This window comes from Pipra filicauda, unplaced genomic scaffold (assembly GCF_003945595.2).
Source record: "Pipra filicauda isolate LSUMZ 115617 unplaced genomic scaffold, ASM394559v2 scaffold219_size1829416_pilon, whole genome shotgun sequence".
NCBI lineage: Eukaryota > Metazoa > Chordata > Aves > Passeriformes > Pipridae > Pipra > Pipra filicauda.
The window spans coordinates 1,296,097-1,323,723 of record NW_024104331.1 but is presented as its reverse complement, the minus strand read 5'-3'; the positions used below and the strand labels follow the sequence as shown (position 1 = coordinate 1,323,723).

The 27,627-nt window shown below is 50.8% G+C and overlaps 1 protein-coding gene across 1 annotated transcript; it reads left to right on the top strand.

The window, feature by feature from the left end:
* Window positions 1–1,175: 1,175 nt before the first annotated feature.
* Window positions 1,176–27,627, top strand: GRHL3 (grainyhead like transcription factor 3). Its single transcript, XM_027740164.2, has 17 exons — window positions 1,176–1,277; window positions 1,989–2,069; window positions 12,530–12,716; window positions 13,355–13,416; window positions 14,961–15,306; window positions 15,556–15,635; window positions 17,218–17,371; window positions 17,855–17,966; window positions 18,118–18,212; window positions 19,770–19,928; window positions 20,496–20,574; window positions 20,961–21,094; window positions 21,753–21,787; window positions 22,470–22,558; window positions 22,685–22,770; window positions 23,589–23,653; window positions 27,317–27,627. Exons 2-17 carry the CDS (start codon window positions 2,053–2,055, stop codon window positions 27,429–27,431), a joined length of 1,815 nt encoding a protein of 604 aa, XP_027595965.2. The 5' UTR covers window positions 1,176–1,277; window positions 1,989–2,052; the 3' UTR covers window positions 27,432–27,627.

Below are 27,627 nucleotides of genomic sequence, written 5' to 3'. Positions count from 1 at the left end.
TTTTGTTGCTGGAATTCAGTAAGTCTCACTGAAAGGTCAGAAGAAACTTGGAAATCCCCTCAGGGGATGGTGCTGCTCTGCACTACCCAGAGTCAGTGAAATACTCTCTGTCTGGGTCCTGGTAAAGGACAAGTACCCAGGACTGTGACTCTGGTCATCATCAACTGGGCAAAGCTTCATTAATTTGGACATATAATCAGAATATTGATCAACTAATGCCATGACTGCATAAGATTTGTGCTTTCCTTGGCTTAACAGGACATGTCCCTGTACTTGGTAGGGCAGTTGGGAGTGGATTATCTTAAAGGTCCCTTCCAACCCAAACCCCTCTGTGATTCTGTAATTCTATATGGGTTCTCTTCTCTTCTTTCTTTGTACTCTCAGCACTGCAAGGTCTGTGCTGTGGCATTGGTTTGATCACCAGCTCTCATGCAGCTGATTTTTGGGTATTGCTGTCCTCTGCTGTGCAAGCTTTTGGCAGCTGCTGCTCTCCAGCAATCCCGAATGGAGTTTGCATTGCTCCAGACCTTTGGTTTCCATCCCCAGAAAACAGCCTTTGCCCAGCCCCTGGCTGCCTGGCAGGCAGGAGCTCACACAGCAGAGTGGAGGGGGATCATTGCTGGCTCAGACAAAGCTCAGCCCAGCAGGTCCTTATCAGCAGATACACCAGGGTCACTCCTCGTGCTGCACTCCGAGCTGGCCCTGCTGAGCCAGGAGCCACAGAGATGTGTTAGAGGGTGTTGTACCCAAATTAATGTGCTCTGCCTTCACCTGTGCCTGTGTGGACACGCCTCGTGCCCGCTCGAGTGGGCTGGGGAGGCTGTTTGTCACCGGGGAGAGCTGCTCTGACTGTTATGTGAGCACCTCCAAAACCTCCAAACCTGCGTTCACCTGCTGAGCAGGAGCCCAGTGGGACAGTCAGTGAGTGAGACACGATGGGGGGTGAGGACGAGGGGTGGAAGCCTTTCTTTTTCCCTTTGTTTTAAGGCTTGTATCAACTTGCCTTGTAAAATCCTCTCCTGCCTTCCAAATCCAGTCAACGTTGAGTCACGGCTGAGCCCATCCTCTGCCTCCCCATTGCAACACGGATGACAGAAACCATCCAACAAGAGGGCTTGAATCCACGATGAGTTTTGTTCTGTTGCATAAAACCTTTTCCCCATTTACAGGTGAGTTGCTACAGAGGTGTTGCCAGCGTGGTATTCCCGCAGCCAGCTCCCAAAACGGTGCCTGGACTCCCCGCTGGAATAACGCTCGGCAGAAGGCAGGAGTGAACGGTATGGAAAAAGGTCATCCCAGAGACCTGCTCCTTACACATCCAGTGTAATGCAAGGATTCCCTGGGCCAGCATGACTTGGCATCTAAAGTTAGGAGGGGGGGGGGGGTTTAAAGTTATTTTTTTAAGAGGAAAATTTTAAGAGGGGGGGAAGAAAAAGCCTCCACATCTACGAAGACATTCTGGAGCGAGCAGCTGAGGGAAGGTGAGGAAAGGCAAGAAAGGGTTATCCTGTACAATTACCACATAGGAATGAGAGGAAAATAAGAGCCTTTTCTATTTCCCTAATTTATTCCCTTATATATGTATAGAGAGAGAGTATGTATTTTTATCTGTGTATTTATATATAAAGAAACAGCAAAGGACAAATCAACCCCCGATTCATAAAAATGACAGTTCCTTGGCATCGCGGGAGATGGGAACGCGTCCACCAAGCTGAAACTAATTATCACCCAGCCGAATACCTGATTCCACTCCTTTATCCTACCTCCTTCCCCCCGGAGGGCTTTTCCCTCCTTCCCCACCCACCGGCCCGTCCCCACCCTCGCGGGCCGGCAGGCAGAGGGTTACGCTGCACCTGTCTGGGTGTACCTGTCCCAGGGCACCTGTCCCGGCAGCCAATCCCGGCTCCGACCCACCTGTCAGCCAAATACCTGCACGGGAAACCTCCGCATAAATCAAACACTTCGCAGGCAATGTCTGTCTTCGCCAGGTCCTAGAAGAGAGCGGTCACCGGGATTAGCTGGCTGCGAGCATTTGGGAGACCCGGGGGAAATATGTCCAATGAACTTGAGTAAGTGGAGTTGGTTTTTTTTTTTCTCTCTCTCTCTCTCCTCTCCTGCCGGGGCTGCTCCGGGGCTGGAGGAGACTCCTGAGTTCTCTGCCTGCCCGGCTGTTGGCAAGTGCAGTTTTCCACACTTTCTGTCCCTCGGTGACCTGTTGCTGCTCTGAGGAGGAATCACTTCGTAGTGGTTTTATTTAGGAGTTGTTTAAAGTCCTGGTTCCTTTTTATCCCCAGCCTAAAACTTGACACATGGGATTTCTGTCTAGAGGCAAGTCTGCTCTGCCTCTATCCAACAAGATCTGACAGGAGCTACAGCATTTTATTTTATTTTATTAATTTTAGAAAATACCTTCCACAGTATTTACCAGTTTCTAGTTTTTGAGGGTAGGGGTTGTTGTGTCATATTCTTTTTTTTTTTTTTTTTTTTTTTTTTTTGTCGTGGTTGGAAGGAATTTTTATTGGGGTTTGTTTGCTTGTTTGGGAGGATTTGTGTTTTGCTTTCGGTTGTTTTGTTTGGGTTTTTTTGGGTTTGTTTTTTTTTAAGTAAACGGATTCACACTGTGACCCTATCAAAGAATTGTAATTGATTTTTTCCCTTTTTTTCTTCTTTTTTTTTTTTTTTAACAAGAAAAAGCGTTTTAACATATTGATCCTGCATAATTCTCCCTTCTGATTTTGGCACTTCCAAAACATTTTGGACTTTGGAGGCTGATGGTATCAGCGCAGCATATTATGCCTCACACCTCCGAAATAAAAGCAAACAAATGTCACATTGGTATGACAGGGTGTAGGAAAGGCTGAAGGAATATTGAATAATGCTGGGGAATGCTGCTGTCAATCCAGTGGTAAAGAGCTGTCTGGGTGTAGAACCCCAGTTAGTGAAATAATTTAGCAAGAAATCTATGTCCATATATATATATAATATTTATATCAAAATAAATATAACATATAGAAATAAATAAATATATATATACAGGTATGATTACACATATGGTGCTTAGGAAGGTGTTTTTTTGGATGAAAACCACATGCCTGTGTGTGTGTTTACAAGCCTGGCAGAGCTGCTGTGTCAGCTAATCCCTTCCTAATTAAGAACCCTGAAAAGGCGCAGCAGTAATTATTATTTTATGTAAATGCTGGGATCAATCTGCTTGGATTGATTAAGAGCCAGTGACTTAAAAATTTCGCTTTCTGAAGTTTCTGGGTAATTGATAGGTGATGCTTTTTAGATTCGGGAGTCGCGTTTCGCTCTCAGAGCGCCCGGAGTGCGTGTGAAGGGCTGCGGAGGGACATTGATGTATTTATCACTAATTAGGGCCCGGGCCATTACGTTGCCTGCTGAATTACACGGTTGTTTGGCTCCTGCGCTGCTAACGGGCCGTTAACCCCGCGCAGGAGAAAGGGGAGCCGAGGGAGCAGCACCGCCTTTGTCATTCACATCTCGGCTCCAAAGGCCGGTTTTTAGGACAGACCCCCGGGGTGGGGCTGTGTTTGGTCACCCCTGAAGGTAAAGGGCCCTGTGCGAGGTTTTTCCATAAATTGATGCCGAGGACACGCCTGCAGAGCTCCGGGAAAACTCCGCTTTAGTTCACTGGGGGGGAAAATTCCCTCGGGAGGTGGGTGCGGCAACCCCATCCCGCTGGTGCCTGGGCAGGGGGCAGGAGCTCCCCGGGGGGACCTTTTGGGATCACAATGGACCTGGAGCACCTCATGGAAAACTCCCCAGGGGCTGAAGGGGAGCACTGATAGGAGATAAGGGAGCTGGGAGCAAAGGAATGGCTGAAACCTTCGGCTTTGGGTTATTGTGAGGGGGGAAAGGTGTCAGGGGGAGGAGGAACCTTAAGAAGAGGCTGCTAAAGCCCCTCATCTGAGCAATGGGGCTCTGAAGGAGCTGTGAACTCCTGGGTGTAGCTTTCCAGACACCAGGAGCAGCGCTTGGAGGATCTGGAGTGGTTCTTTATCCACTCCCTACCTCGGAGGATGGATCTGAGCCCTGAACATGTGCCCAGATGTGGCTGATGTTAAGGGCGCTGTGATATCCCCATGGACTGGTCCTGTCACCCAAAATGACAGGGGGAACAATCTCATCTCTCCCTCTGGGACTTTAATTTCACAGGAAGGACGGGGGAGAGACTGGCGTGCCATGGGAGAATGGGATGTTTTGCCTATTGTAAAATATTCTAACTGATAATTTCCATAGTCTTCTGAGCTGAACTTCTGTCTAACTCTGGCAGTGTGTGGGCTTGAAAGAGTTAACCAGGAGTTACTCCCAGTTGTGGTTTTGTGGTCGAAACCATGATCGCCAGAAGCAAATTTTTGTCATGCATAAGGTGTGTTATTAAAACTTGAGTTATGCTCCTGGTGAATGAAAAGTTAAAGCCCTTTTATAAAATCCTGGCAGCAAAGCACACAAGGGATAACCAAGCTGGAGCAAGTGAGCTTTCAAGGGAGGCTGAGTTGGAGTTGTTGGTTTTTTTTTTTTCAAGTTATGTAAAGAGAAGGAGAGATTTGTAAATTAAAGAAGCAACAATCAAATAACTGCTATGCAATTCCTAACAAAGAAGTAAAAGCCCTCTGAATAAACTCCAGACTCAAAGCAGGGGTAAATCAACATTTACATAGTATCTCTGCTTTGATGCTCTGGGTCACATTTTCAACTGATTGGTACATGGGAATGATTCCAGGGAAATTTGTGGAATAGAGACAGTCACACTGATGAGGATCTTCTCCTGCTTTGTTCTGGCTGGTGTTTAAATTGTTGATCATTGTCAGGTATTCATCCAGAAATGCACTTGTACTTGGATTGCACCTGTGAGCACTTTGGTTCAGCTGACTGGCAGGGAGAGGGATCCTGGAGTAGTGTGTGCTCAGGGATGAAAAACACACTAATCCCTGGAACTGATTATTTAACATATGGTTGTATTCCATCTGAGGCTCCATTGCTAACAGCCAAGTTTGAAAGATAAGAAATGTGAAAGACTACTGGAAAAGGATGGATATAGATTGGATATTGGGAAGGAATTCTTCCCCATGAGGGTGGGGAGGCCCTGGCACAGGTTGCCCAGAGCAGCTGTGGCTGCCCCATCCCTGGAAGTGTCCAAGGCCAGGATGGATGGAGCTCTGAGCTGGGATAGTGGAAGGTGTCCTTGCCCATGGCAGGGGGTGCAACTGGATAATCCTTAAGGTCTCTTTCAACCCAAACCATTCCATGGTTCTGTCGTGGTTTGTTTCCTGTTCTTTAGGTGTTGATGTTGTTCTGGCTGGTAGCTGGTTATGGGGGGGGTGAGGGGTAGCTCTGATCCAAAACTAGTCCTTATCCCCCTTAGTTCCTAACCACGAGTGTTCAGAGGACAAGAGCAGCTGTCATTTACCCAGGTTCCAGCCTCCTGCTCTGTCAACTTTTTGTTTCTTTTCATCCTTCTGCTTTTTGCAGTCCAAGTGCTGATGCTTGTCCCTGCTCTCCAGAAATGCCTTGTTTCATAGGGTTATACCTGCAATGGGATGAATCACTTTTGTTTGGCAAAAACACTGTTTGAAGCACATTATGCTGGTTTGTTGTTTTGTTGGTTGTTTTTTTTTTTTTCTATTAACCAGCAAAGCAAAAGCCTTGTTGACCTTGGGGTTTGTGTTCACAGGACACTCTGAATCACAACAGCTCAGAGGGTATGTGCAGAGTGCATCAGCCAGGCACGTTCTCCGGGATGAAAAATCCCTCCAGGATGGGAAGACAGAGATAAAAACCAAAGGGCAGAGCCCACCCTGGCTGTATCCCAGCTCTGCAGACAGTCCACGGTGCAGCTGAGGGAGGAACAAGGATGGAACAGGACAGGGCAGGGGAGCAGCTGCTCCGTGTCGAGTGTCCTGCCCTGACACGGCCTCCTGGAGCCTCTTGGGCAACAGGACTCACCTTCAGCCAGCCTAAATCCAGGTGCCAGGTTTGATCCCTGACTGAACTTGCAGGCAATAGGGAGAGGTCAGCACATCCCAGACTAAAACAGGAGGACCAACTGTCCTGTTGGCTCTTGGGGCACGTTGAGAGTCCGAGGCTCAAACCAGGGCTCTGGAGTTAAAACCTCCTGGGGGGTCAATGTCCATCTCTGCTCTCACTGATTCCTTAATTCTTAATTCCTTAATTCTTCTTTTTCACACAGAAACATCATTTAGTGTGTCACTGCAGGCTCCTCTGATAGGATGTGATGAGGGAAGCATGGAAACTTGGGTAAAACTGGGCTCTGCTCAGTACAGTAGCACATAATAACTGGATTAAAACCAGATTTCCTGAAGAGCAGCAAAAAAAGAAACACATTTTCTTACAGAAGATTTCACGTCCCTTTATTGCTGCCATTTTTGGATTTTTGTTTTTTTTTTAATCCAAGTCTTGTAAAACTGATTTTTTTTTTAATTTTATTTTATTTAAAAGCCAAAGCTCTTGGAGTTAGGGACTAACAAAAATTAAAAAAATAAAACGGCAAGTAGGAGGTAGGATTTTGCATGTGAAAGCCGGGAGAGAAATTCATAGGCACTGAAAACAAACAAAAAAATAACTGAAAGCACCTAAACTCTTGGAGTTATGAAGCTCTTCTCATTGTGTATATTCTTCTTTATGGTGTGTGAGGGACTGGGAGCTTCAATGCAGAGTGTGTTGTGTGTTGGTGAGATGAAGGTTTGTGTCCATGAATACGTGTATATAAGGCATCTTAACTGTCCATAATGAAAATAAGAAAGAGAGTGAAGTTTACACTGATATCTCACAAGTGCCAGGTGGCAGCAGATGCTCAGGGCCTGGTTTTGTGCCCTCCCTTTGGAGGCAGACGGTCCTGAAACTCAGGGCACCCCAAAAAGGAACTGTCTGACATCACAAACTGCTTCTGGAAAAAAAAAATCAGCCGTAATTCCTGAACTGCAAACTAATTCTGTGCTGTAATTTGTTTTGTTAGGCAGGGGAGGCACTAAAGCAGGAATCATTTGTGAAATGGGATTGTGTGGGTGGATCCCTCAAGGGTGATGTTATCAGGTAAAACACAAAACCAGGTGGTGTCCCCCAAACATCACTCAGCAGTGGATTGTCTCCTGGAGCCCTGCAGGAGGCAGGAACCAGTGCAATGGGAAGGTTTAAAGCAGAGGTTCAGGGCTGGTTCTGTTCTCTCTTCTTGGCTGGGCAGCCTGGGATAAGGCATTTTAAAAACCCCTGTGCCTCGGGTTCTCCTCCTGGGAGAGTGAAGAGCTACAAAAGCAGGGAGTTAGGCTGCCCTGGAAAAAAGGAAGAATATTGAGTTTAAGGGTTATAAGGGTCCTAAAGAGCTGTAAGTAACCTGAAAAGGCCAGGAGAGAGCTGAGTTCCCTGGATATTTTGCAGGTAGCACCTGCCCCTAGATGGTTTGTCTGGTTCCACCATGGATTCAACCCTGCAAACTTCCAGCTGGTTCCAGCTCCACAGGAGAGTTGGGGGATTCAGTCCAAGAGCTTGGCAGGGCTCTGCCTCCAGCACAACACACCCCAGTCCCCCCTGCTCCATCCCATCACATCCCATGGAGGACACACCACACCCTCCCCATGGCATGGCCAGAACCAACCCACCTTCCTGGGGTGCTGAGCTCCACTGGCCACCCACTGAGCCCTTTTGGGAACCAGGAGCCACTTCCCAAAGATGCTCACGACGGCCCCTTCTCTTCCCATCCCATCCCTGGCACTTTCCTGCTCTGCTCTCCCTGCAGTCCCTGCCCTGCCCCTGTGCAGGGCCCAGGCTGGCTGGGATGGGTTTCCTGGCTCGTGCCTGTGCCACACGGGGCTTCCAGGGAAAAGAGAAGCTCCTGCTCTGTCTGGGGGTGAGCCTTTGCTGAGGGATGGCTGGCTGGGAGCACCAGGCTGTGCTGAGTTAACAACCTGCACTGCCCCAGGGGCACAACCTGAAATGCCCCTGCAGAACCAGTGACAGAGCCCACATTGTTCTCCAGCTGCCAGAGAAAATATTCCAATCCCTTTGGCAGAGCAGGTCAGGGGCTGTGAGATTATGGTATCCTGGGCCTTTGCCTATGGATTGACACTCTGTTGTACTTGGCATGTAGGCAGAGCTCTTTGTCATTAGTCTGTGTTTGTTGTGTTTCTTTCTGTGTTTTCTTTTTTTCCTGGTTCTGTCTCCATTTGGATTTTTGCCTGACTGGGAATGGGCCTGTGACAACACACTCACTGCTGGCTGTGCTGTCACCTTGTCTCCAGGTGTGCTTGTTTATTGAACTTGGGCAGAAAGGGTAAAATCAGAATTAGCCGAGAAGTTTGACTTTGGTTACGAGGCCACTTTGTGGGATGCTCTTCTTCCTTGACAAGGGTTTACAGGCCAAAATCTCCTCCAGAAAGCATTTCACTGGCCTTGCTCTCTCCAGTGCAGTGTTGACCCTCCCTGTATTTCTGATAAGAGGCTGTTGGGGAACATGGGGTTCTTCAAGGGGGAGGTGAGTGCAGTGCACAAAGCCAGAGCTAAAGAAAGACCCCTCCTGAGCTCCCTAAAGTCCTCCAGGCCAGGGTCTCTGTTCTGTGGCTTTGAATTCCTGCTGCTGGTTGCCGTGGATTCCCTGCTCCGTTTACAGTGTGGTGTTGCTCTGTAGCCATCAGCATCTGGCACGGCTGATATTTAGGTTGGAGGCTTAATCAGTTGTAGGGGAGAGAACAAAGACAAGCAACACAAAGCTTAAAGGCCGGCAAAACCTCCCACAGAAACCCAACAAAAGGCAAAAGGAATACAAGGGTTTCTTTCCTGCTTGGCTCATCTCCCCACTGAGACCCTTTGGGCACATTCTCCTGTTTCAGCATAGCCCTGAGTGTTTATTCATCACCAGGAGGCCACTGTTATGGCAGATAAACAGGGGAAACAGAGATGGGGTGGGATGGAGCGGGAAAGGGGGCCGAGATCACCTTGCGTCAAACTCAGAACTGTTTGGAAACAAACAGGCTGCTCCCTTCCCAAAACCCTGCTCTGCTTTGCACATGACCCCGAGGCTCCAGCAGGCAGGGAGGGAGGGAGGGAGGGAGGGAGGGAAGGAGGCTGCAGGTCCCACGTGTTTGTGTTTCCCTGGGTTTGAGCCACAGCACCGGGAAAGGAGCCTTTGCTTTGCCAAACACAGCAGGGAGTTTGCAATGGGCAAACACGGCCCAGCCACAGGGAAGGGGCACCGCAGGGAGTGAGGAAAGTAAAGTTCAGGTGTGTTTGGATCTGGATTTGGGTGCCTCTTTCCTGCATCTGCCCTGCACAGAGGTTCCTAATGCGATCTGTGCAATCTCAGGTGCTGTGGGAGCAAACTGGTGGGACGGGGTCCTGTCATGTCATGGGCTGAAATGCATCTGGTGTCAAAAAGGTACCTTAAACACGTCACCATATCTGCTTATCTCCTCACATCACCCTCTCTTCTCAGGTACTGGTTAGCCCTGTTGACCTTCTGGAATAGGGTCAGAGCAGAGCTGGAAAAGTAAATGGGATGGGGTCTGCCCTGCACCTCGTCTGCAGAGTGTGCTGAGGTGATTCCCGTGGCTCCAATCACGTATTTCAGCAACTTCAGGGATCATACAGACTCTGGAACAGAAACAAGGTGGAATATTTGTGCAGTCCCCATCATTCCACCTCTGTCCCAGTCCTCAGCGGGTTCCAAGCACCACAAGGTCCTGCCTGAAGCTCCCAGTGATCCTACTGGAGTATCCTAAAATGCTGCTGTTCTAATCCTCCCATCCCTGGAGTTTCTGCTTTGTGACACAAGTGCCACGAGGCAAAGTGAGCCCACATTTCAGCTCTCTCAAGTTCACTTTAGGACAGTGCCTTTGCTGGGTGCCAGGCTGAGGGCGAGGCAGGTTTCCCACTCTGCTCCAAGGATGGTTTATCCCAGCAGAGTTGTGGGGCAGGCAGGGATGAGGGGGACATGTCTGTGAGCTGCCTGATGAAGCTGCATCTGAAAATGAGATGCTGGGTCCAAGGGCACTTTTCAAACTTGTGTTCTTCACTCACTGAGACCTCAAGCTCCCCCCCAAACTTCCCTCTGCCCCCAGAGTGTAGAGCAGGTGAGAAATGCTGACAAGGGGACAAGGCAGGGAGGCAGGAGGGAGTCACACAAGGAGTGCTTCAGGTGAGGGAGAGTAAAGCTCCAAAGCATTTTTTTTTCCTTGTCATATCTGTGCTTTTTCAAGCTCCTGAATGCTCTGTTGCTACATCTGGCCCCGGTGTGTTTATCTGTGTTGATTAGGAGTGATAGGAGCCGAGTCTCACCCTGAGCAAGCCCTGGTGCTGCCTGTTCTTCCTTGAGGAGATGGGATTGAGAGCGGGTGAGGATTCCTGTCCAGGCAGGACCCAACAGCCCATCGCCGAGTCGGCAGCAGCGAAACCTGAGTCACGGCGACTGCTCTGCTCGGAGACAGCGGCGGCACTGGAGGGGAGGAGGGAGGGAGGGAGGGAGGAAAGGAGGGAGGAAGGGCTGCGTGAGAAACGCTAAAGACAACGAAACTCCCCAACCACCCGCTGAGGTTTCATGGTGCTGGTGCATCATCCCGGCGTGAGGGAGAAGAGGAGCAAACTCAGCATCCCCGTTATCCTGCTGGGCGAGGGGAGCAGGTGGAAGAGCTGCTCCCTGGACCAGCCTGAGCTCAACCACGTGAGCACAGAAACCAGCGGGATTTGGGTGCCTCGGGCCACCAGCAGAGCTGTTTCCAGCTTCTCTCCCGTGCAGCTCAGGTGTGGAGGGAAGAGCAACTTATTCCTTAATACAAGGTGCCAAGGAGAGCAGAGGCAGCCCTTGATGGCCCCATCCCTGCTGCTCAGCCAAGGAGAGCTCAGGAGCATCGCCAAAGCTATCCCTGTGTGGTTTATAAGTGTACTCCCTGCTGGAGACGTGGCAGTGGGAGAGACTGGGGGGTGTGCAGGAGTGAAGCCAGGCTGCCAGGGAGGATGGACCAGCATCCTTCACCCCATCCAAGGTCCACCTCCGTGCCCTTCCAAGGTTCCATCCCAGGAGCATCTGCTGAGCCCTCAGCTTTGCCCCTGCCAGCGTGGGCAGATCCCACAATGCAGGCTGGCACTACCTGTCAGGGTTTCCAGTCATGGAGAGTTTCAGAGGTGCCAGGTTCCTTTCAAGAGGAATTATTGTTCTCCCAATGATTCACTTAAAAGTCTAGACCAGGACTTATTATAAACACAAGGAGAGTAACTTAATGAAAACAACATATTCCTTATAAAAATGCCATTAAAATGCAGCATTCACTGCCTTAATTCCTGTAGATTTTCTTCACCTTCCCATAAAATACATCAGCAACTGATGTCATGATTTAACCCCAGCTGGCTCTTGGCGACTTTGGAGATTTAAAGAAATCTTCTTATGAATTTTTTTAAACCTCTTCTGCTAAAAAAACCCTGTCTGACCCTGCTGAGCATTTTCACTTGGAGGAAGAAGTAATTTTTGTCCACGGACTTGTTATTTTATGCTGAATAGTGTGAGCTGTGGTGGTGACACCATGTACACGTGGCTGAAGGGTGTGACAGGAGCACAGCCACTGGCTCATCCTCTGTGGTTTGGTGGTTATTCAGTCAAAGGTTGGACTCCATGATCTTGGAGGTCTTTTCCAACCTTAATGATCCTGTGACTCCATGATTCTGCCCTTGGAGCAGGGGGAGCCTCCAGCACGGAGCACCCAGGGAATGCACGGAGGTACTTCTGTGCTGGCTGCTGGTAGGGTTTGCTGGAGGAAAAGGAAAGATGACCAATGTTTGGGTAATTAAGTGTCTGACAGTTTACTAACATAAGATGGAGAGGCCTGGAGAAAGTGCCAGAAGAGAGGACAGGCAGGGCATTACTTTGGTGTGTTGCTTCCCAGCTCAGGTAGTCCCATGAGCCTCACCTCTGCCAGGAATTTTTTAGTGGAAGGGAGGGGGTTGTGATCTGCCTGTCTGCTTCCCTCTGAGTAAAATCACACACAAATGATGGAAAAAAATCCTTATTTAGATTAGGACTAAATTTAAAACCCGTGAACTGCAGCAAAGAGAATGGATGAGGTTTGGTTTCATCTGGGCAGGGCAGGTTCTCTGAACACGGAGTGACAGTGTCTGATTGTGGGTTGCACTGGCCTGTAGCTCCAAATTCAAGGAAAAATTGTGAGTTTCCTGATCTCTTTTTACTGACCAACACCCCCCTGTGATGTGAGTGGCTGGTGGTGTGTGCTGAGGACGGAGCAGGTGCAGACAATGCCGTGGTTCTGCATCCGTGGGGCAGGAGGAGGGAGCAGAGGCACAGCTGCCCCTGCATGGCCTCATTTTGGACACAGTTACAGGCAGGAGAGTTGGTATTCCCAAAGACTCTGGGAGTTAAGGACCAGGAAAGCATCCTTCCTCTGTTCCAGAGCACCTTTGGGAAGCCCTTTGTGTGTCCAGCTGGGTGACAGGGAAATGGCCCTGTGGAAAATTCTCATCCTTCACTCCTGGTTTCCTCTGTGTGGCTCAGTTTTAGGTCTGTGCGCCTGATGAAGAATGACACCATGAACTTCCAGAAATTCCCCTACACCAACGAAGATGAAGCCTGGAAAACCTACCTGGAGAACCCCTTGACTGCAGCCACCAAGGCCATGATGAGGGTGAACGGGGACGACGACAGCGTGGCCGCCCTGAGCCTCCTCTATGACTACTACATGGTACATCCCCCTGGGAATGGGGCTGGGGGGGCTTTGGTCCCAGAGGAGAAGTGTGAAGGGAAAACATGTGTAAAATATGTGTAAAATAAATATGTAGCACCTCAGGAGGGGACCCATCTCCTGAGCTCCCCCGGTGCCACAATTACCCCAGGGCACACAGGGGGTAAACTGAGGCACAAACCACCATTTTGAGGGAATCCAGAACATGTTGAAAAACTGAACCCAGGTGTCTTGAGTCTCGAGCTGGTGGGTTTTTCACCCCACAGCTTTTGAGAGACACGGGGCTGGAATAGCTGTCACAGACCCCAGCAGCTTTATTTTTCCAGTGCTGCTGTAGGATGGAGCTTCAAGAAATGTGGATATGATTTATTCCTAATTGAAACCAATAGGACTGATGTTCCCACTCACTTGGGTGCTTTTGAAGGTCCTTCCCAGAACAAGATGATGTGGCTTGCCTAAGGTTACTTGGGAATCCATGGCAGCAGCCCAGCAGGAGAGCCCAGCTCTGCTGTGTTTGTTATTCACACAGTGTTTTATCTCTGAGACTTCACTTGCTCACAGACAAGGCTAATTTTTGCCTCTGTTTTCCATTAATAAAATCTAACAATAAACAAACCCTTTGTTCTGCCTCGCTCCAGGTCCCAAAGGAGAAGAGGATTCTTCCAGCTGGAATGATGGGACGCAACGAACTAGGAAAGAGGTTGGCTGCAGTTTGTGCTCTCTGTAGCTGTCTCCTTCTCCTGCAGCTGCTGGCAGGATGGGGCTCTTAGCTTGCATAAAATAGACATCAAAGCACAGTGTTATTACCAACAACAGTGCAGGTTATTAACCCTGAGACATACATTAAAATTCTTTAGGCCAGATCCCAAGCGGGTATAAATGGAGCTACACCCATTTACACACCTGAGGATCTGTCTGGCTGTGCTCAGAGGGGTTGTGCTGATTTGCAGCAGCTGAAGAATTTGTCTTTATTTCCTGCTTTGTGACAGCTGGAAAGGGCAAAAGGATTAAGCACTGGCAGCAAGAAGGGAATGGCCAAGTCCTCTCCCATTCCCTGGGCTGATAAGGGTTTCTGTTTCACTTCCTTACAGTCTCCCAGGGTTCTCTTCCAGTGACTCCATTTGTCCTTTGAGGTTTTCAGATAATTAACTATTAAATTAATGGCTCATTTGCCACTGTGAGTTCAGCTCCCCTGAACGTTGTGTACTTTGGCAACCTTTTCTGGTCGTCAGTTTTTAACTACTTGACAGAATAAGCCTCTCGAGTGATACTTCATTCCTTCTTCATAAGTAAACTGAATTGAGCTGATTTCTCCTCTCTGAAAGGCCTCTGCATTCTGGGCAGTGCTACAATTTTTATTAAGTGTGGATATTTCAGCAAATACCTGAAGGTGAAGCTCAAAGTGGATGGGAGCTCCTGGCTCACCCTTGGGGTGGCTCCTGCTGCCAAGGGGTTGCTAATGTGGGGGTTGGTGTGTTTTCTGAGCCTGGTAACAGGGGCAGAAAATCCCCTTTTCCCAGCTCAGCCAGAGCTGCAGAGTCAGCAGGTCATGGAGTCACTGCTGCAGGAGGGACCAGTTTGGGATGCTGCACAAAGGGATGGTTTCCCTGTGCAAGGAGGGTGGTTTTGTAGGTTTTTATCACTTGGTAGCTCCTGCACTTCAAGTATTTTCTGCTCTGAAGAGGCCACTTCCAACACTGCAGCCTTGTTAGATTTTCACGGATCTTGTTCTCTGGGAATTTTGCTTCCTAAGCTCCTGGAGTTTGTGAATTTGTACGAGAATTGTTTTTCCTTTAAAAAAACAGAAACAAAAAACCAGAATATAATAAAAAAATCAACTTTAAGCATCAATGAGCCCTAAAAAGACTGAGATGCAAAGACTACATAGCAGTTATCTTTCTTACTGTCCCTGCTGCTCTGAGCATTTAATAGCCTAAATAAAGGAATAATGGATGTAGGCCCTGGATGTGCAGCCTCAAACCACGTCTAAATCATATTCTCTGATCCCATGTGATCATCCCTTATCTGCTGAGCACCTCTGGCTCTTGCTGATTGCACTGGGAGGTGTGGGTGGAGATCACCCAGGGGCCTGTCAGGTCTCCCATGCCAAGCAGGAGCTGACTCAAGGTCACCTGTGCAGTTTGCTCCCCAGCAGCACATCAAGGCACTTGGTTCCTGCTGTGACAGCTCGCTGGGGTTGCCCACGCTCTGCCCCAGGTTGAGACAGGCCCCTTTCTCCACCAGGCACTGCCACGGGATGGACTACGACCCGGAGATCGCCTCCTTCGACGGCTCAGCCCATCTCATGAAGCTCCTGTCTGAGAACGTTTCCATGACCCAGGAGTACTGTGAGCCACAGAAGAAGAACGGCTTGAGTCTCGAAGGCGTCCCTCCTCCTCCTCCCCCTCACAAGCCAGCCCTGCTCCCTCCAGGCACCAGCAAGCTGGAGGCCACCCCAGACAACTACCTGGTCCCTGCTGGGGACGTGTACGACAACAGCTCGTTGAACTCCCTCTTCGAGAGCCTCCCCATGGCCCCGGCGCAGCAGCGGTGGCAGCCAGACAGCACCTTCAAAGAGGACCCCCAGGAGGTCAGAGCCCTTTCACTGCAGGAGTTTGGGGGTCTACTTTGGGCTCTGCTCATGCTGGAGTCAGAGGGAGCTTTGCTTTTGCCTTAGGATGCTGCTCCCATGGGATCGTTGGGTTTGGAAATGGGATAAGGCTTCGAAATGGGGGTCTGTGTTTTATCTGTGGCCTCTGTTGGGGCGTCTGGGAGAAGGTGGATGGAAAAAGCACTGGAAGGTTCTGCTTCTGACTGTTTTGTTTGCACCTGTCTGCAGTCGCTGCTCTTCAGTGACATCCTCAAGCCGCAGCCGGAGCCGCCCTGCCCCGAGAGTTACGGCACGGACGGTGTGAAGAGGTAACTGCCAGTCCCTGGGCTCGGGCTTTCCAGTGAACACTGGGCTCTGTGTCCCTTCCCTGGGGAATGACTTCATCCCTTCCCTCTCCCCGCTCCAGTCTGGGCAATGACCAGTGCAAATTATAGGGCTCGTGCTTTTCCAGGGACAATTTGTGTCTCCCCGGTGCCTTTGGAGCAAGTTGCTGTCCCATGAGCTTTTAGACCCAAAGCAGTTCATGTTCTCTGTGCAAACTGGTGTAAATTTGGTCACACCTCATGAGCACCTTGGCCCTGAGGTGTCCATGGGAGGGTTTTTTGTGTTCCAGCCCCTTCCCAGGGAGCACTGCTTGGCTCCTGTGGTACAGACAGATCCAGGTGGCTGCACCATCTTCCCACAGGCTACTTGGAATGGGGCAAATGACAGAGAAAACAAGGATTGCAGTTGATGAGGGTGATAATTACCCTCCTCCTAATCTAAGGTTTAGGTTCTCACTTAGCACTGTTAGTCAACCTTGATTTTAGAGGGTGCCAGTGCCTCTCATTCCTAAAACATGAGAGGGATGTCTTCCTCCTTTCCACCCCTCTCTCAGGCAGAGCCTCACTGCTCTAGATACTGCATCAAACCTCCCAGCAGGTAACATTATTTCACCTCCCACTTTTTATTTGCCTCCTGAGTCAGCTGACTGGGTGACTCAGCTGTCAGACGTGGGGATGTTCACACAGACACCAGCTCGTCTCTGTTCCCTATTTGTGCACTGGAGTTCTCTGGCTCTCCTGGCTCTAGATTAGAGGAGCTGCCAAGCCAATCTTCAGAGGTGGAGCAGGAAAAAGATGGGTTGGTGACTGAACAGGGCACTTGGAGGGTCTGTGTGAAGACTCCTGCTCAGATTCCTCACAGCAGAAAGCAGCTTGAGCTGTGGCCTCCTGGTTTGAATGCTCAGAGGTGCTGGTGGATGCCCAAGAGCTTTTGAAAATCAGGATCTTCTCTCAGATTTCCTTGTCCACAGTGACACCTTTCTCTGTGTGACACAAATCTTTTCTAGCTTAAGACTAAAGTTGCTGCCCACCAGGCTGAGGGTTCCACAAGCTGGGCTTCTTAGTCCAGCTCTACCTGGATAATCAAGCAATGTCCTGCAGGTCCTCCTGCTTCGACAGGACCATCAAGGGACAGTATTCCTGGCTCAGCCATTTATGGGTGTGAATTTGGAGACAGGAATCTGAGTTTAGCACGTTGTAAAAGTCTCGTGGGTACCTGGTGCTCTGGTTTATGGTGTTTGGTTGAGCAATGGTTCTGTTGCCATCCACAGGAAAATATTGGTTACAATCATGTCCAGGGATTTTTAAGCCAAAACCAAAGGGTAAAATGAGCCTCTTGGAGAACTGCTGCTCCCTGGGGTGTTGGGGAGGATCAGAATGTGCTGTGCTGGGAGGTGCTCGGTGCTGTCGGGGTGTGTGAGATGGGGAGCAGAGCAGAAACTCCTGTGTGTGCAGTGCCTGCAACCTGTAACCTGCAGGGGTGGAGGCTTCCACGGCTCTTGTTTTGCTTTTTGGAGTGAAACAGCAACGTGTGCTTATTCATCATTCTCTCTTTGTTCCGTACAAGTGACTTTGAATACACGCTGGGGTCACCCAAAGCCATTCACATCAAGTCTGGGGACTCTCCCATGGCCTACCTCAACAAAGGACAGTTCTACCCCATCACTCTGCGGACAGCAGGAGACAGCAAATGTTTACACTTGTCCTCAAATAAAGTGAAGGTAAGAGCCAAGCTGACAATTCTGCTGACACGCGGAGTCAGACATGCAGCAATTCCCTGGGCCTGGGAACAGAGCTGAGCGTGAGGAGTGATGGCTTTGTGGCTCGTGTTGGCTTGGAGGGATGAATGGCTTGGATTCACTCACAGCAAGGGAATCCTCTGATGCACAGGCCGTGTCCCTGGGCAGCTGGAACCTCTCACAGTGAGACCAGGGGTGCACAGAGGGCTGGCTGGGGGCCCTGCTGGGGAGATTGAGCTAGGGAGAGGTTCCCAGTCTTGTTCCTGGGATGTGTGGCCAGGCCTCAGAGCCACCCCTGGGACTGTGCTCCAATCCCTTCCCTTGCCTGCCTCAGTTTCCCCAGGTATAAAACCTGTTTTCTGTGACACTGTGACACTTGGCCAGGGCACGGATGGAAAGGGCAATGCAGGCACCAAGCCCCAGCCTGCTGTGTGTGCTGACTGGGCTGTCCTGGCTGTGTTACAGAGCGTGGTGATGATCGTTTTTGACAACGAGAAGATCCCCACGGAGCAGCTCAAGTTCTGGAAGCACTGGCACTCCCGCCAGCCCACGGCCAAGCAGAGGGTCATCGACGTGGGTACGAGCTGGGTGGGCTTGGGGACTCCTGGCACTGCTTTATTAAATCACAAGGCTTCTTTTGGCCTTGGAGGGGCAGGATTTTGGGGAGCTGGGGAGCCTGGGGGATGTCTTGCAGCCTGAGTATAAACTGCCTCTCCACTGCCTTCCAGCTGACTGCAAGGAGAACTTCAACACGGTGCAGAACATCGAGGAGTTGGCCTACAACGCCCTGTCCTTCGTGTGGAACATCCACGAGGAGGCAAAGGTACCAACTGTGCGTGGGAGAGGGATGTGGGAAGCCTTGGTCTGCAGCAGCAGCTCCTCCCTGACGGCCCAGAGGCTCCCCCCCACTCCTCAGCTGAAAGACAGGGAGAGTTCCAAACCCAAACAGTGCCATTCCAGCGGCCCCAGGGACTGTTTGCCCGCCAGGACAGCGGGGAGGACACGGGGCTTCTCTGTGTGTTTAAGCATTGCCATTAGCTAATAAACACACTGGGTACACCCCAGACAGGCTCAGAGATGTTTTCTTAGTGCTGATGGATAACTGAAGAAAAGGCTTTTGCAGCAGCTCAGGGCTCTGCTCACATGTACCTGAAGCCTGTTTAAATAACCCCCAGCTCAGGGAACAAAGACCCTCCTTTCAAGGCAGCAGTTGGTTGCAGACATGACTGACCACCCTCCCGTGCCTTGTGTGATGTGGAAAGGAGCCAGGCGGGTCACAAGATCCCTTTTCACCTTAGAATCTCTATAAAGCTTAGAGCAACAACTTTCCAGCTCTGCTGTCTCCTCAGCACTTTGTGTCGGGTGTGGATTGAGAGGAGCATGTAAAAACAGATGAAGGAAAGAAAAAAAGGAAAGCATAAATACCCCATGTCTCTGAAGCTTGGGAAAACTCTGCTTTGGGATCTCAATAAGCCCTTCTTTAGCCCAAAGGCAACGTGGGTCTTTTACAACCCAAGAGGTTAACAAATGTCTTCAAGGCAAAGTTGTCAGAAATGGAAATATGTCAGGTATGTGGCAAGCCCTGGGGGCACCTCAGCAAAACTGGGTTTAACTCTTAGCAGAAACTCTGTCCCTGCACTGGCCTGGGGCAGGTAAAGGTGAGACTTCAGAGAGCTGGGAGGGCTGGGAGTGAGACAGGAGGGGTCAGGAATTTGGGTCGTCTGTGGCACCTGTTACTTCTCTCATTCCAACTAAACTTCACACCACAGTTGAGTGGTTTTCTTTCTCATACTCAGGTACTGACTAGAGCTGACACTGGGTTTCAGGGCTGTAATCCTCAGCTGGAGTCTTGCTGAGGGAGCTGTGGGAGCTTCTCCAGCTGCAAATCTGTCCCCAGAGTCCAGAGGAATTTCAAGATCATACCAATGAGTTGGCAATTTGGAGATAAAATGTGGATTATAGCTGTGCTCAGCTTTTCTTCAAAAGCTTCCACTGGAGCTGACTCCATCCTCCTGATAAAAGAGACCAGTGTGTGATGAATATTCATTTAAGCAGCAGCACTGCTGTGCAATTCCCGAGGCTGCAGCTTATCCCTCCTCCCTTCCTCGGGGGCTCTGCTCTCTGGGGGTCCCTGGTTCAAATGAAAGCTCAGAAATATCAGCAAGAACATCCCCAGGCAGAATTTTGGGAGTGCTGAAGAGCTGGAATAGGTGTAGGGGAACAAGACTGTGCTCAGGGTGGGAAACCAACAGCTCAGGTGCTGGGCTGGCACCGGGAGGGCTGGGAGGAGGCTCAGCAGCTGCTTTGGTCCCGTCCTGTCCTCCCTTTGCTGGGTGAGAACGTTGGTGCTGAAAACATCATCCTCTGTCCCTGCTTGCAGGTGTTTATTGGGGTGAACTGCCTGAGCACAGACTTCTCCTCCCAGAAGGGGGTGAAGGGTGTCCCCCTGAACCTGCAGATCGACACGTACGACTGCGGCGGCGGCGGCAGCCAGCTCGTGCACCGCGCCGTCTGCCAGATCAAGATCTTCTGTGACAAGGTACAGCTCCAGCTGCTGCTCCAAGGGGGGTTCAGCCTGGTGGCCAGAGGCTCCAGGAGTAAAGGTAGAAAGGTTGTGAGAGCCCAGAACAGCCCAGAGGTCAGGGCTGAGGACCCCTCACCTGAGCGGGACAGGACGGCGGGGTTGGGTCTGCACTGAGGCCTTTGCAGAACAATCACTGATGAGTTCTCCCCAAATCAGACCTACCTGGGGTTGTGCCTCGCAATAAACTGTATTTTTCCGAAGTTTTTAAATATCAGAAGAGGTGAGAATTTCCTTCGAGGTTCTTCCCCCATCTCAGATATTTTTTCCCCGTGGAAAAATTTCTCACTGCTGTTTTCGTCCACATTTTCTTCATTTTTAAAAGCAAATTCTATTTTTGTTTTGTTTTGTTTTTTTTTTTCTAATTGATAAGTTATCAGTCTTGGATGGCCTGTAGAGCCTCTGAGGTGATCATTTTTGAATAAAGGCTGCCTTTACCTTAGTGTGCTCCCCATCCAAGAGGCAGCCAGTGAACCCTCTCTTGGAATTCCCAATGTCCTGATTTTTGCCTGATCTTGCCCACAGGGAGCAGAGAGGAAAATGCGGGATGATGAAAGGAAACAGTTCAGAAGGAAAGGAAAATGCTTGGACTCCAACAACAATGGTCAGTGCCTGTGTTTGTTACCTGATCCCAAGTATGTTGAAATCCATGTCCGTTAACTCCTACGGGATCTGGCCCCGGGTATCCCAAGCCTGATGCAATCAGCACCACTCGGAAGCAGCCTGTCAGTCAGGTCCTTGCTGGGCTCCTACCGAGTCTCCCAAAGCCTTTTATTGACACCAACCAATCCTTCTGAATCCCTCTGGACTCATGGCAGGACCTTCCCCAGGGCAGCCAGCACTGGGCAGCCCTGGAGACCCAGTTCCACAGAGCCCTGTCTTCATTCCAATATTTCTGTTGGGACACCGTGGGAAGGCGCCTTCCCCTCTCTCACAGCTGCCTCTCACGGGGCCATCTGAACTGAGATGAACTGGACTTTCCATCTGTAGGTCTGAAAGGCTGTTTGCTCTCTGGCTTCAGAGGGAACGAGATCACGTTCCTGCGGCCGGAGACCGACCTGGAAACGCAGCCGGTCCTGTTCATCCCCAACGTCCACTTCTCCAGCCTGCAGAGGTGTGGCACGGTGAGTCCCCGCAGAAAACAACCAACCTGTCGCCCTCACCTCTCACCCCCATCATTTCCAGGCTGATCAGTCTCCCACACATGACTTGTGTCATGCAAAAATCCCCAAACCAAGCCGCAATTCCTTGTGGGAATGTGGTGAACTCAAAGACGTGGCTGTCAGGAGTGGCCCAGTCATGCAACAGTGATGGGCAAGATAACCTTGCCAGGTTCCTTCCAGCCAGATATTCCTGTGGTTTCCAGGTATCACCTGCAGCTTCCACAGAGGACTGGAGTGGTAGCAAAAATATCAGCAGAAAGGAAACTGTAGAAAAATATGATTATCAGTCCCTGCATGTGTGGGACATCTCTGCCCTTCTCTACCCCCTTGAGCCGAAGGAAACCTAAACCCAGTGTCCTTCAGAGCTCATCAGCATTCCTTGCCTCAGAAACAACTGCCCAGTTTGCCAAAAAGAAGGAATCTAGAGCAGTTCTTTACATCAGATTTCGTTTGATCTAAGAAACACAAACAGGTGTTTGGGTTTAATTGCATAGGAAAACTGATGGGCTGGGAGGAGGGAACTCACGTTTAAACTGTGCCCGTGTTGCCCCAGCCCAGCTTGTCTGGCTCACAGTGATGCTGTGCAAACTCACAGATCCACGTTCCCCTTCCATTTCAGGTGCTCCCTCCTGCTGCTCCCAACGCTGCAAACAGGTAAGGACTGTGTGCATTTCCCACCCATCAGCTGCTCTCTGCCTTTGGGAATGTCCTGGCTGGCTGATATCCATAGGCAGTGTATCCACGGGTGCAAAATAACACAGCACAGTGTCTCCCTGATGCCCTTGAGAGTCAGAATGTGTTAAACTTGGGCCCAGAATGGACTCAAGGGCTGCAGAAACATGGATCCATTTCTGTCCCTGTCACTGAGCCCCTCCAGTGTGAGCTGGTCCCTGACTGTCCTGCTGTTCTCATTGAGACAATGTTAGAAAGGGAAGATAAAAGATCACAACCATCACTGGAGGGTTCAAGCAACCGGAGGCTGTAAAATAACCTGGAATGAAGTAGAAATCACACTTGTGCTGTGTCTGAAGTGGGGGGAACCAGCATCTCCCCCATGATCCACCGTCTGGTGATATCAATAGAGAGACAATGGCACAAGGGTGCAAAAGACTTTTGTTTTTGGTGTGACACCAAACCCTCTGCGGGTCCTCCCTGAGCTCCCCTTAGGCAGGAAGTCACAGCTCTGGTGGACACTTGCTGCTGCAATTACAGACCCATATTTAATTGCTGGTTGGTTGCTGGGGTAATTGGTTGTTCAATCAGAAGTTCAGTTGCTGGAGTTATTTTGCTGGCTGTTGTTTCTGTGCTCCTGAGAGAGTTGTTTCCTTTGTCTCAGGCTGCCCCTAAAGCGGAGCGGCGCCTCCTTCACGGACGAGTTCGACCCGATTCCTCTGAAGCAAACCAAGGAAGAGGATCCCCAGAGAGGTAATCCCTGGGAGGGGAACCCATTCCATTCAGGCAAACCTTGGGTCTTGAATTCCACGAGGCCACGTGGCTGTGGGACCCTGCTGGGGGGACCCCTGAGTCAGTGCTGCCCCTTCTCTCTTCCAGTCCTGCTGTACGTGCGCAGGGAGTCGGAGGAAGTGTTTGATGCTCTCATGCTGAAGACACCGGATCTCCAGGGCCTCAGGACAGCTGTAAGTGCTCTCAAAACCCCCCTTGGGGAATGAGCAAACTGCAGAGGAAAGGGCATGGTGCTGGGGTACAGCGGGGTGGAGGTAAGGCTGCTCCCATCTCCTGTCTGCTCTCCCTTGGGAATGGAAACGGAAAGTGTGAGCAGCAGGTGAGTTCTACCAACAGCTCCTGGCACGGGCTGTGTTGGAACACACCTCATGGCAAGATGTTCTGCTCAGAGCACGACAGAACCTCCTCCTGTGGCAGCACATTCATATTTTCCACCGTAAAACACCTTTTCCGTTCTCAAGGCTGGAGATGTGCGAGCTGGAGTCAGCTCTGGCCTCCTGCTGGAATTCCCTGGCTGTGTTTGAGGAGCACAGACATATTTCTGTGACGATTATCAGCAGCATCTCTGATAACCCAGCTCTCTTTGGAGACTGCTGGGAAGGAAGCAAACAATAAACCTCCCAGATTTGGGGTGGCTTTATGGCTGCACTTTAAGCTCTGTTGGTTTTACGGATTTTTAAAAATAGAGAGTTTGAAAAATGTCAGCACAGAGGATCCTTTGCCATCTTGTCCCTCGCCATCCCTCACCACAAAGAGGAAAAAAACTCTGTGGAAAATGCTTGGGAAAAACCTACAAGCCTCCTATCATCCTAAGACCAAAACTGAACTTCCCCAGGAGAAAGTTCAGATCGTGGCTTTGGCCCCTTTTTTCTCGAGTAAGAGGGAGGGGGATCTTTTGCTGCTGAACACCCCTGGCTTGGTGTTATCTTTGATTTTTATCATGGGAATTTCATTTTACAAGTACAAAGATTTGCCATGTTTTCTCTCACAGATTTCAGAAAAATATGGGCTTCCTGAAGAAAGCATTTATAAAGTCTACAAAAAATGCAAAAGAGGGTAAGCTAATCTCTCATCTGCTTTCATGCTGTGCCTCCAAACCCCCCATCCTCTCTGGGACACTGCCATAGGCTCAAACAGCATTTTAACAAGATAATAAAAGGCAAAGCCATGTCAGGCTGTGCCATTTGGAGCATATAAAACTCAGATCTCTCTGGGCTTTAAAGATTTCGGATAATACCTGTTTGTATTATATTTGTTTGGAGGGTGAAGTCTCCCAAGGAAAGGAAGTTGGGTGAAGGAGGAATTATTTGGGTAGTTTAATGGGTGATCCTTTGTGTCTCAGTCTAAAAGCCTGAGGTTATGGAGAACTTATCAAAGAGGGATCAATGTTTGCTTCTCCAAACCAACTCTGAAATGTCCCTGGCTCAGGGGGAGACTGTGCTGGCTCAGGTGATGCTTTCAGGGGGTGACAGGTGAGGTTTGTGGTAAATGTGAAATGGCTTCTCAACTTATTCTGACGTGGTGCTTGTTAGGGACGGATCCCTGCGGATCTGCCCCATCCAGGCAGGGAATGGCGTGGGTTGGCAGGAGCTGAGGAGCTGCTGAGTGTTCCCCGGAGGGCAGAGCTCTCCATGAGGAGCCAGGTGCTACTTTCAGGGATGCTTTCTGGACTGAGAACCCCCCCTGTGCCGTCCCCAGTTCTCCCTTCAGCTGATGGAGTGGGAACAACTCATAAAGTGCCAGGCTTCTTTTCACAGAGCCCAGCTTAGAGCCCCTCCTGCAGAGTGAGTGAGATACCATCAGGCTTGGGCAGCAGCAGCAGCGACTGCCTGGGAGATGAACTCATTGTTGTTGCTGGCCCTGGCCCAGCTCTGAGCACGGGGAGAGGCAGAGACACGGGGCTGACGACAGGTCCTGTGTTGGGCAGCTCTGCTGCTCCCACCAGCACGGCCCAGAGAGGTTCTCTGTGTGACAGCAGGGCCCTTGGGATCTTGAACTTAGCCCAAAGCCCTGCTTCTGCATCTCCTTCCTGGTGGCAGTGGTGTGAGAAAGTCCTAAAGCTCCTGGGTGGGATCTTCCACCTCGTTTGGTGTCACCATAACTCAATCCCAGGGGACTGGGCTGGTTTGCTTTGTGGGGGCAGAGCTGAAGGGAGGCCTGGAGGCAGCTGCAAGGTGGGAGGGGAGAGGCAGTGCTTGCTCCTCCACACTGGGATGTGTCACTGAACTGGGAAGCTGAACCACCTCAGCTCCAAATCCAGAACCGAGCAACCTTTCCCTTTTAAAAACAGTTTTTCAATATGGCCCTAATTTTAGGATGAGGGATGGGCCATAGTGAGGTATCCAACTTTGTCAGGATGTTCTTCCACCTGTTCCTGAGCTCAGGGCCCTCAGCTCTGTCAGATGCTGCTCATCCATTAGCCCCAGAAACTGGAATTTTCTCCCCAGAGAAGAAGAGCAGCACTGGTGGAGGAGGGGGCTGTCCCTGCTCCTGCAGCCAGAGAGGGCCTCGAGTCTGACCTGGGAGAAGAACAACTGTGAGGGACAGGGGAGGTCAGTTTATTGTTCCAGCTCCAGGGCTGAGCCCAACCCCGGGCGTGTCAGCGGTGCTGGTGGCTCGTGATGTGGCCACCACGGGTCACCAGAGTGTCATCAGGCAGCAGCTCCTCTGAGGTGACTCCAGCTTGGGCTGGAGTGTCCTGGCCCAGCTGAGTGTCAGCATGTGCAGGGCAGGAGAGGTCCCAGCCCTGGTGAGCTTGCAGGTGGACCAGGAAACAGCAGTGTTTCAGGGGAGAGGTCTCCTCAACTCTGTTTGGCTTTGATTCTGTTCATTACTTGGTCTGATACTTAGTGAATGTTGTTTAATAATGACTAGGAGGGAAAACAGGCAGGTGTCCTTCCAGCTCTTCCCCAGGATGGAGGAGCAAAGGGGTGTCTGATGAAGAGAAAAGGCCACGCCTGGAAATTAGTTCAAATAAATAATCTTGACACCTGGTTTGATGAAAGCTGGACGTGACCAGTGCCAGAAGTTACTGCTGAAGCGTGAGGGAGATAAAAGACACCTCCAGTGTGGTACAATGGCAGGGTCAGGCCCTGTTCCTGCTCCCCCAGATTTAATTTTCAGTAATTTCATCCTATTGCTCCACCCTAAACAATCGTCTCTCGGTAATTACAGCTTGGGGGGCAGATCTTCATCTGGTGGAAAGTAGTGAAGCTCAGTGGTCCTGCCTGGCCTGATGGCAGGCGAGGTCCTACCCCAGCCACGGGCCTGCCCAGGGCCATGAGCTCACACAGATGAACCCGGGCCCAGGGTGACTCAGGAGCAATAATAAGCAATTCCGTATCTTGGTGAGGTTTGGTCTAGAAAAACAATACAGGGCTCTCAGATTCCTAATCAACACTGCCTGGAATCGTTTGTGGTTGGGAAATCAGATGGAAGCACGGGAGCAGCAGGCACAGGTGACTCCTCTGGCTTCCTGCACTGAGATAGGCAGAGATAAAGGGAGCAGCTCTGCTGCTGCAAAGCTTTTTGTGACATCCCACCCTTGGGAACCCTCAGAAACTCTCTGGGGCACCTGTGGGAGGCCAGACCTGGGATCCAGGGCTTGGGGACCTGCCCCTGGGTGCTGGGGCTGGGATACAGCCACGGAGGTTGTGATTCCCCAGGGACACCCTGGATGGATCAGCCCCCGTGTCCCAGCCTTCCCCTGTGCTGGGTGGGCTGTGCCCCCCAACTGTGCCCTGACAGAACTCCCAGCCCTGGGAAATGTTCTGGGCACCCCTGAAAGGCAGCACTGAGCCCTGGGCACGGCTCAGAGCAGAGCAGCCCAGACACGAGGGCAGAGCTGCCACTCCAGGGCTGCAGGGTGGGCTGTGAGGAGCCTGCCCTGCCCCAGAGGGGTTCCCTGGGGGGCACCAGGGCCCCCTGTCTGTGCTTGTTGAACTGCTGGATCTGTCAGAGGCTCAGCCTTCCTCCTTTTCAGTCTTGGCTTGAGGAGCGTTGCACAATTAACGCTCTTGCCCCATTAATGACCCCAGTGGGAACCTGGAGGGGTTGTTGCTTCCTGCAAAGAAAGAACATTTGTTCTTTGTTTCCTCCAAATTTCACACTGGTTTATGGGAACACTGTGGGGTGATGCCAGGCTGCCCCTTCCCGTCACAGGACAAGGGGCTCTTGCCTGGCACAGAACCACAGCCTGGGGTTTAAATCTGCCCTGGAAATGTTCCCTTTTCCTCGTGTCTCCATGGAATTGATTCCTGCTCAGGGAAGCTGAGACATCTGCAGCGGGGCTGGGATCCCTGGAGCACAGGGAGGGATTTGCCATGGGCTGGGGGAGTTCCTGCAGAAGGGGGTCCCAGGCAGAACTCGAAGGCAGTTCTGGAAAGGAGAAAGGCCTGTCCCAAACCACTTCCATGTGCTCCCAAAGCAGCCTCAGCTCCTTCAGAACAGCCCTGGAAGCACCTGGGTGGGAAGGGAGGAGTGAGCAGTTCTGCTCTGAATTCACACCCTGATAATCCAGGGGGATTTACCTGTGGAGCCAACGCTGGGCCAAGGCATGTCTGGGAGAATTGTGAAAAGCTCAGCAGGACCTTCCCTTGTGTCGTGCTGTGGCTTTAATCCATCAGTTAATTAATTGATTAACGGTGGCCAAGCCCCTCGGGCTGGGCAAAGTGGACCTGCTTTCAACGTGCTGACCCAGCCCCTCTCCCTCTCCCGTAGGATCCTGGTGAACATGGACAACAACATCATCCAGCACTACAGCAACCACATGGCCTTTCTCCTGGACGTGGTGGAAACAGAGAACAAGTTCCAGGTCATCCTCAAGGAGCTCTAAAGAGCCTCAGGCAGCACTTAACTGGGACTTCTCTCCGAGCCCACGGAGCTCAGCCTCGTGCCCCTTCTTGTTGCCTTGACTTGAAGCCCCCGTGGCCGGGGCGGCCTCGGGGCCGGGCCACGGACCTGCCTCGAGATCACTGATGGATGTGAACGTGGAACTTCGCTCTGCTGGGCTTATTATTATTATTATTATT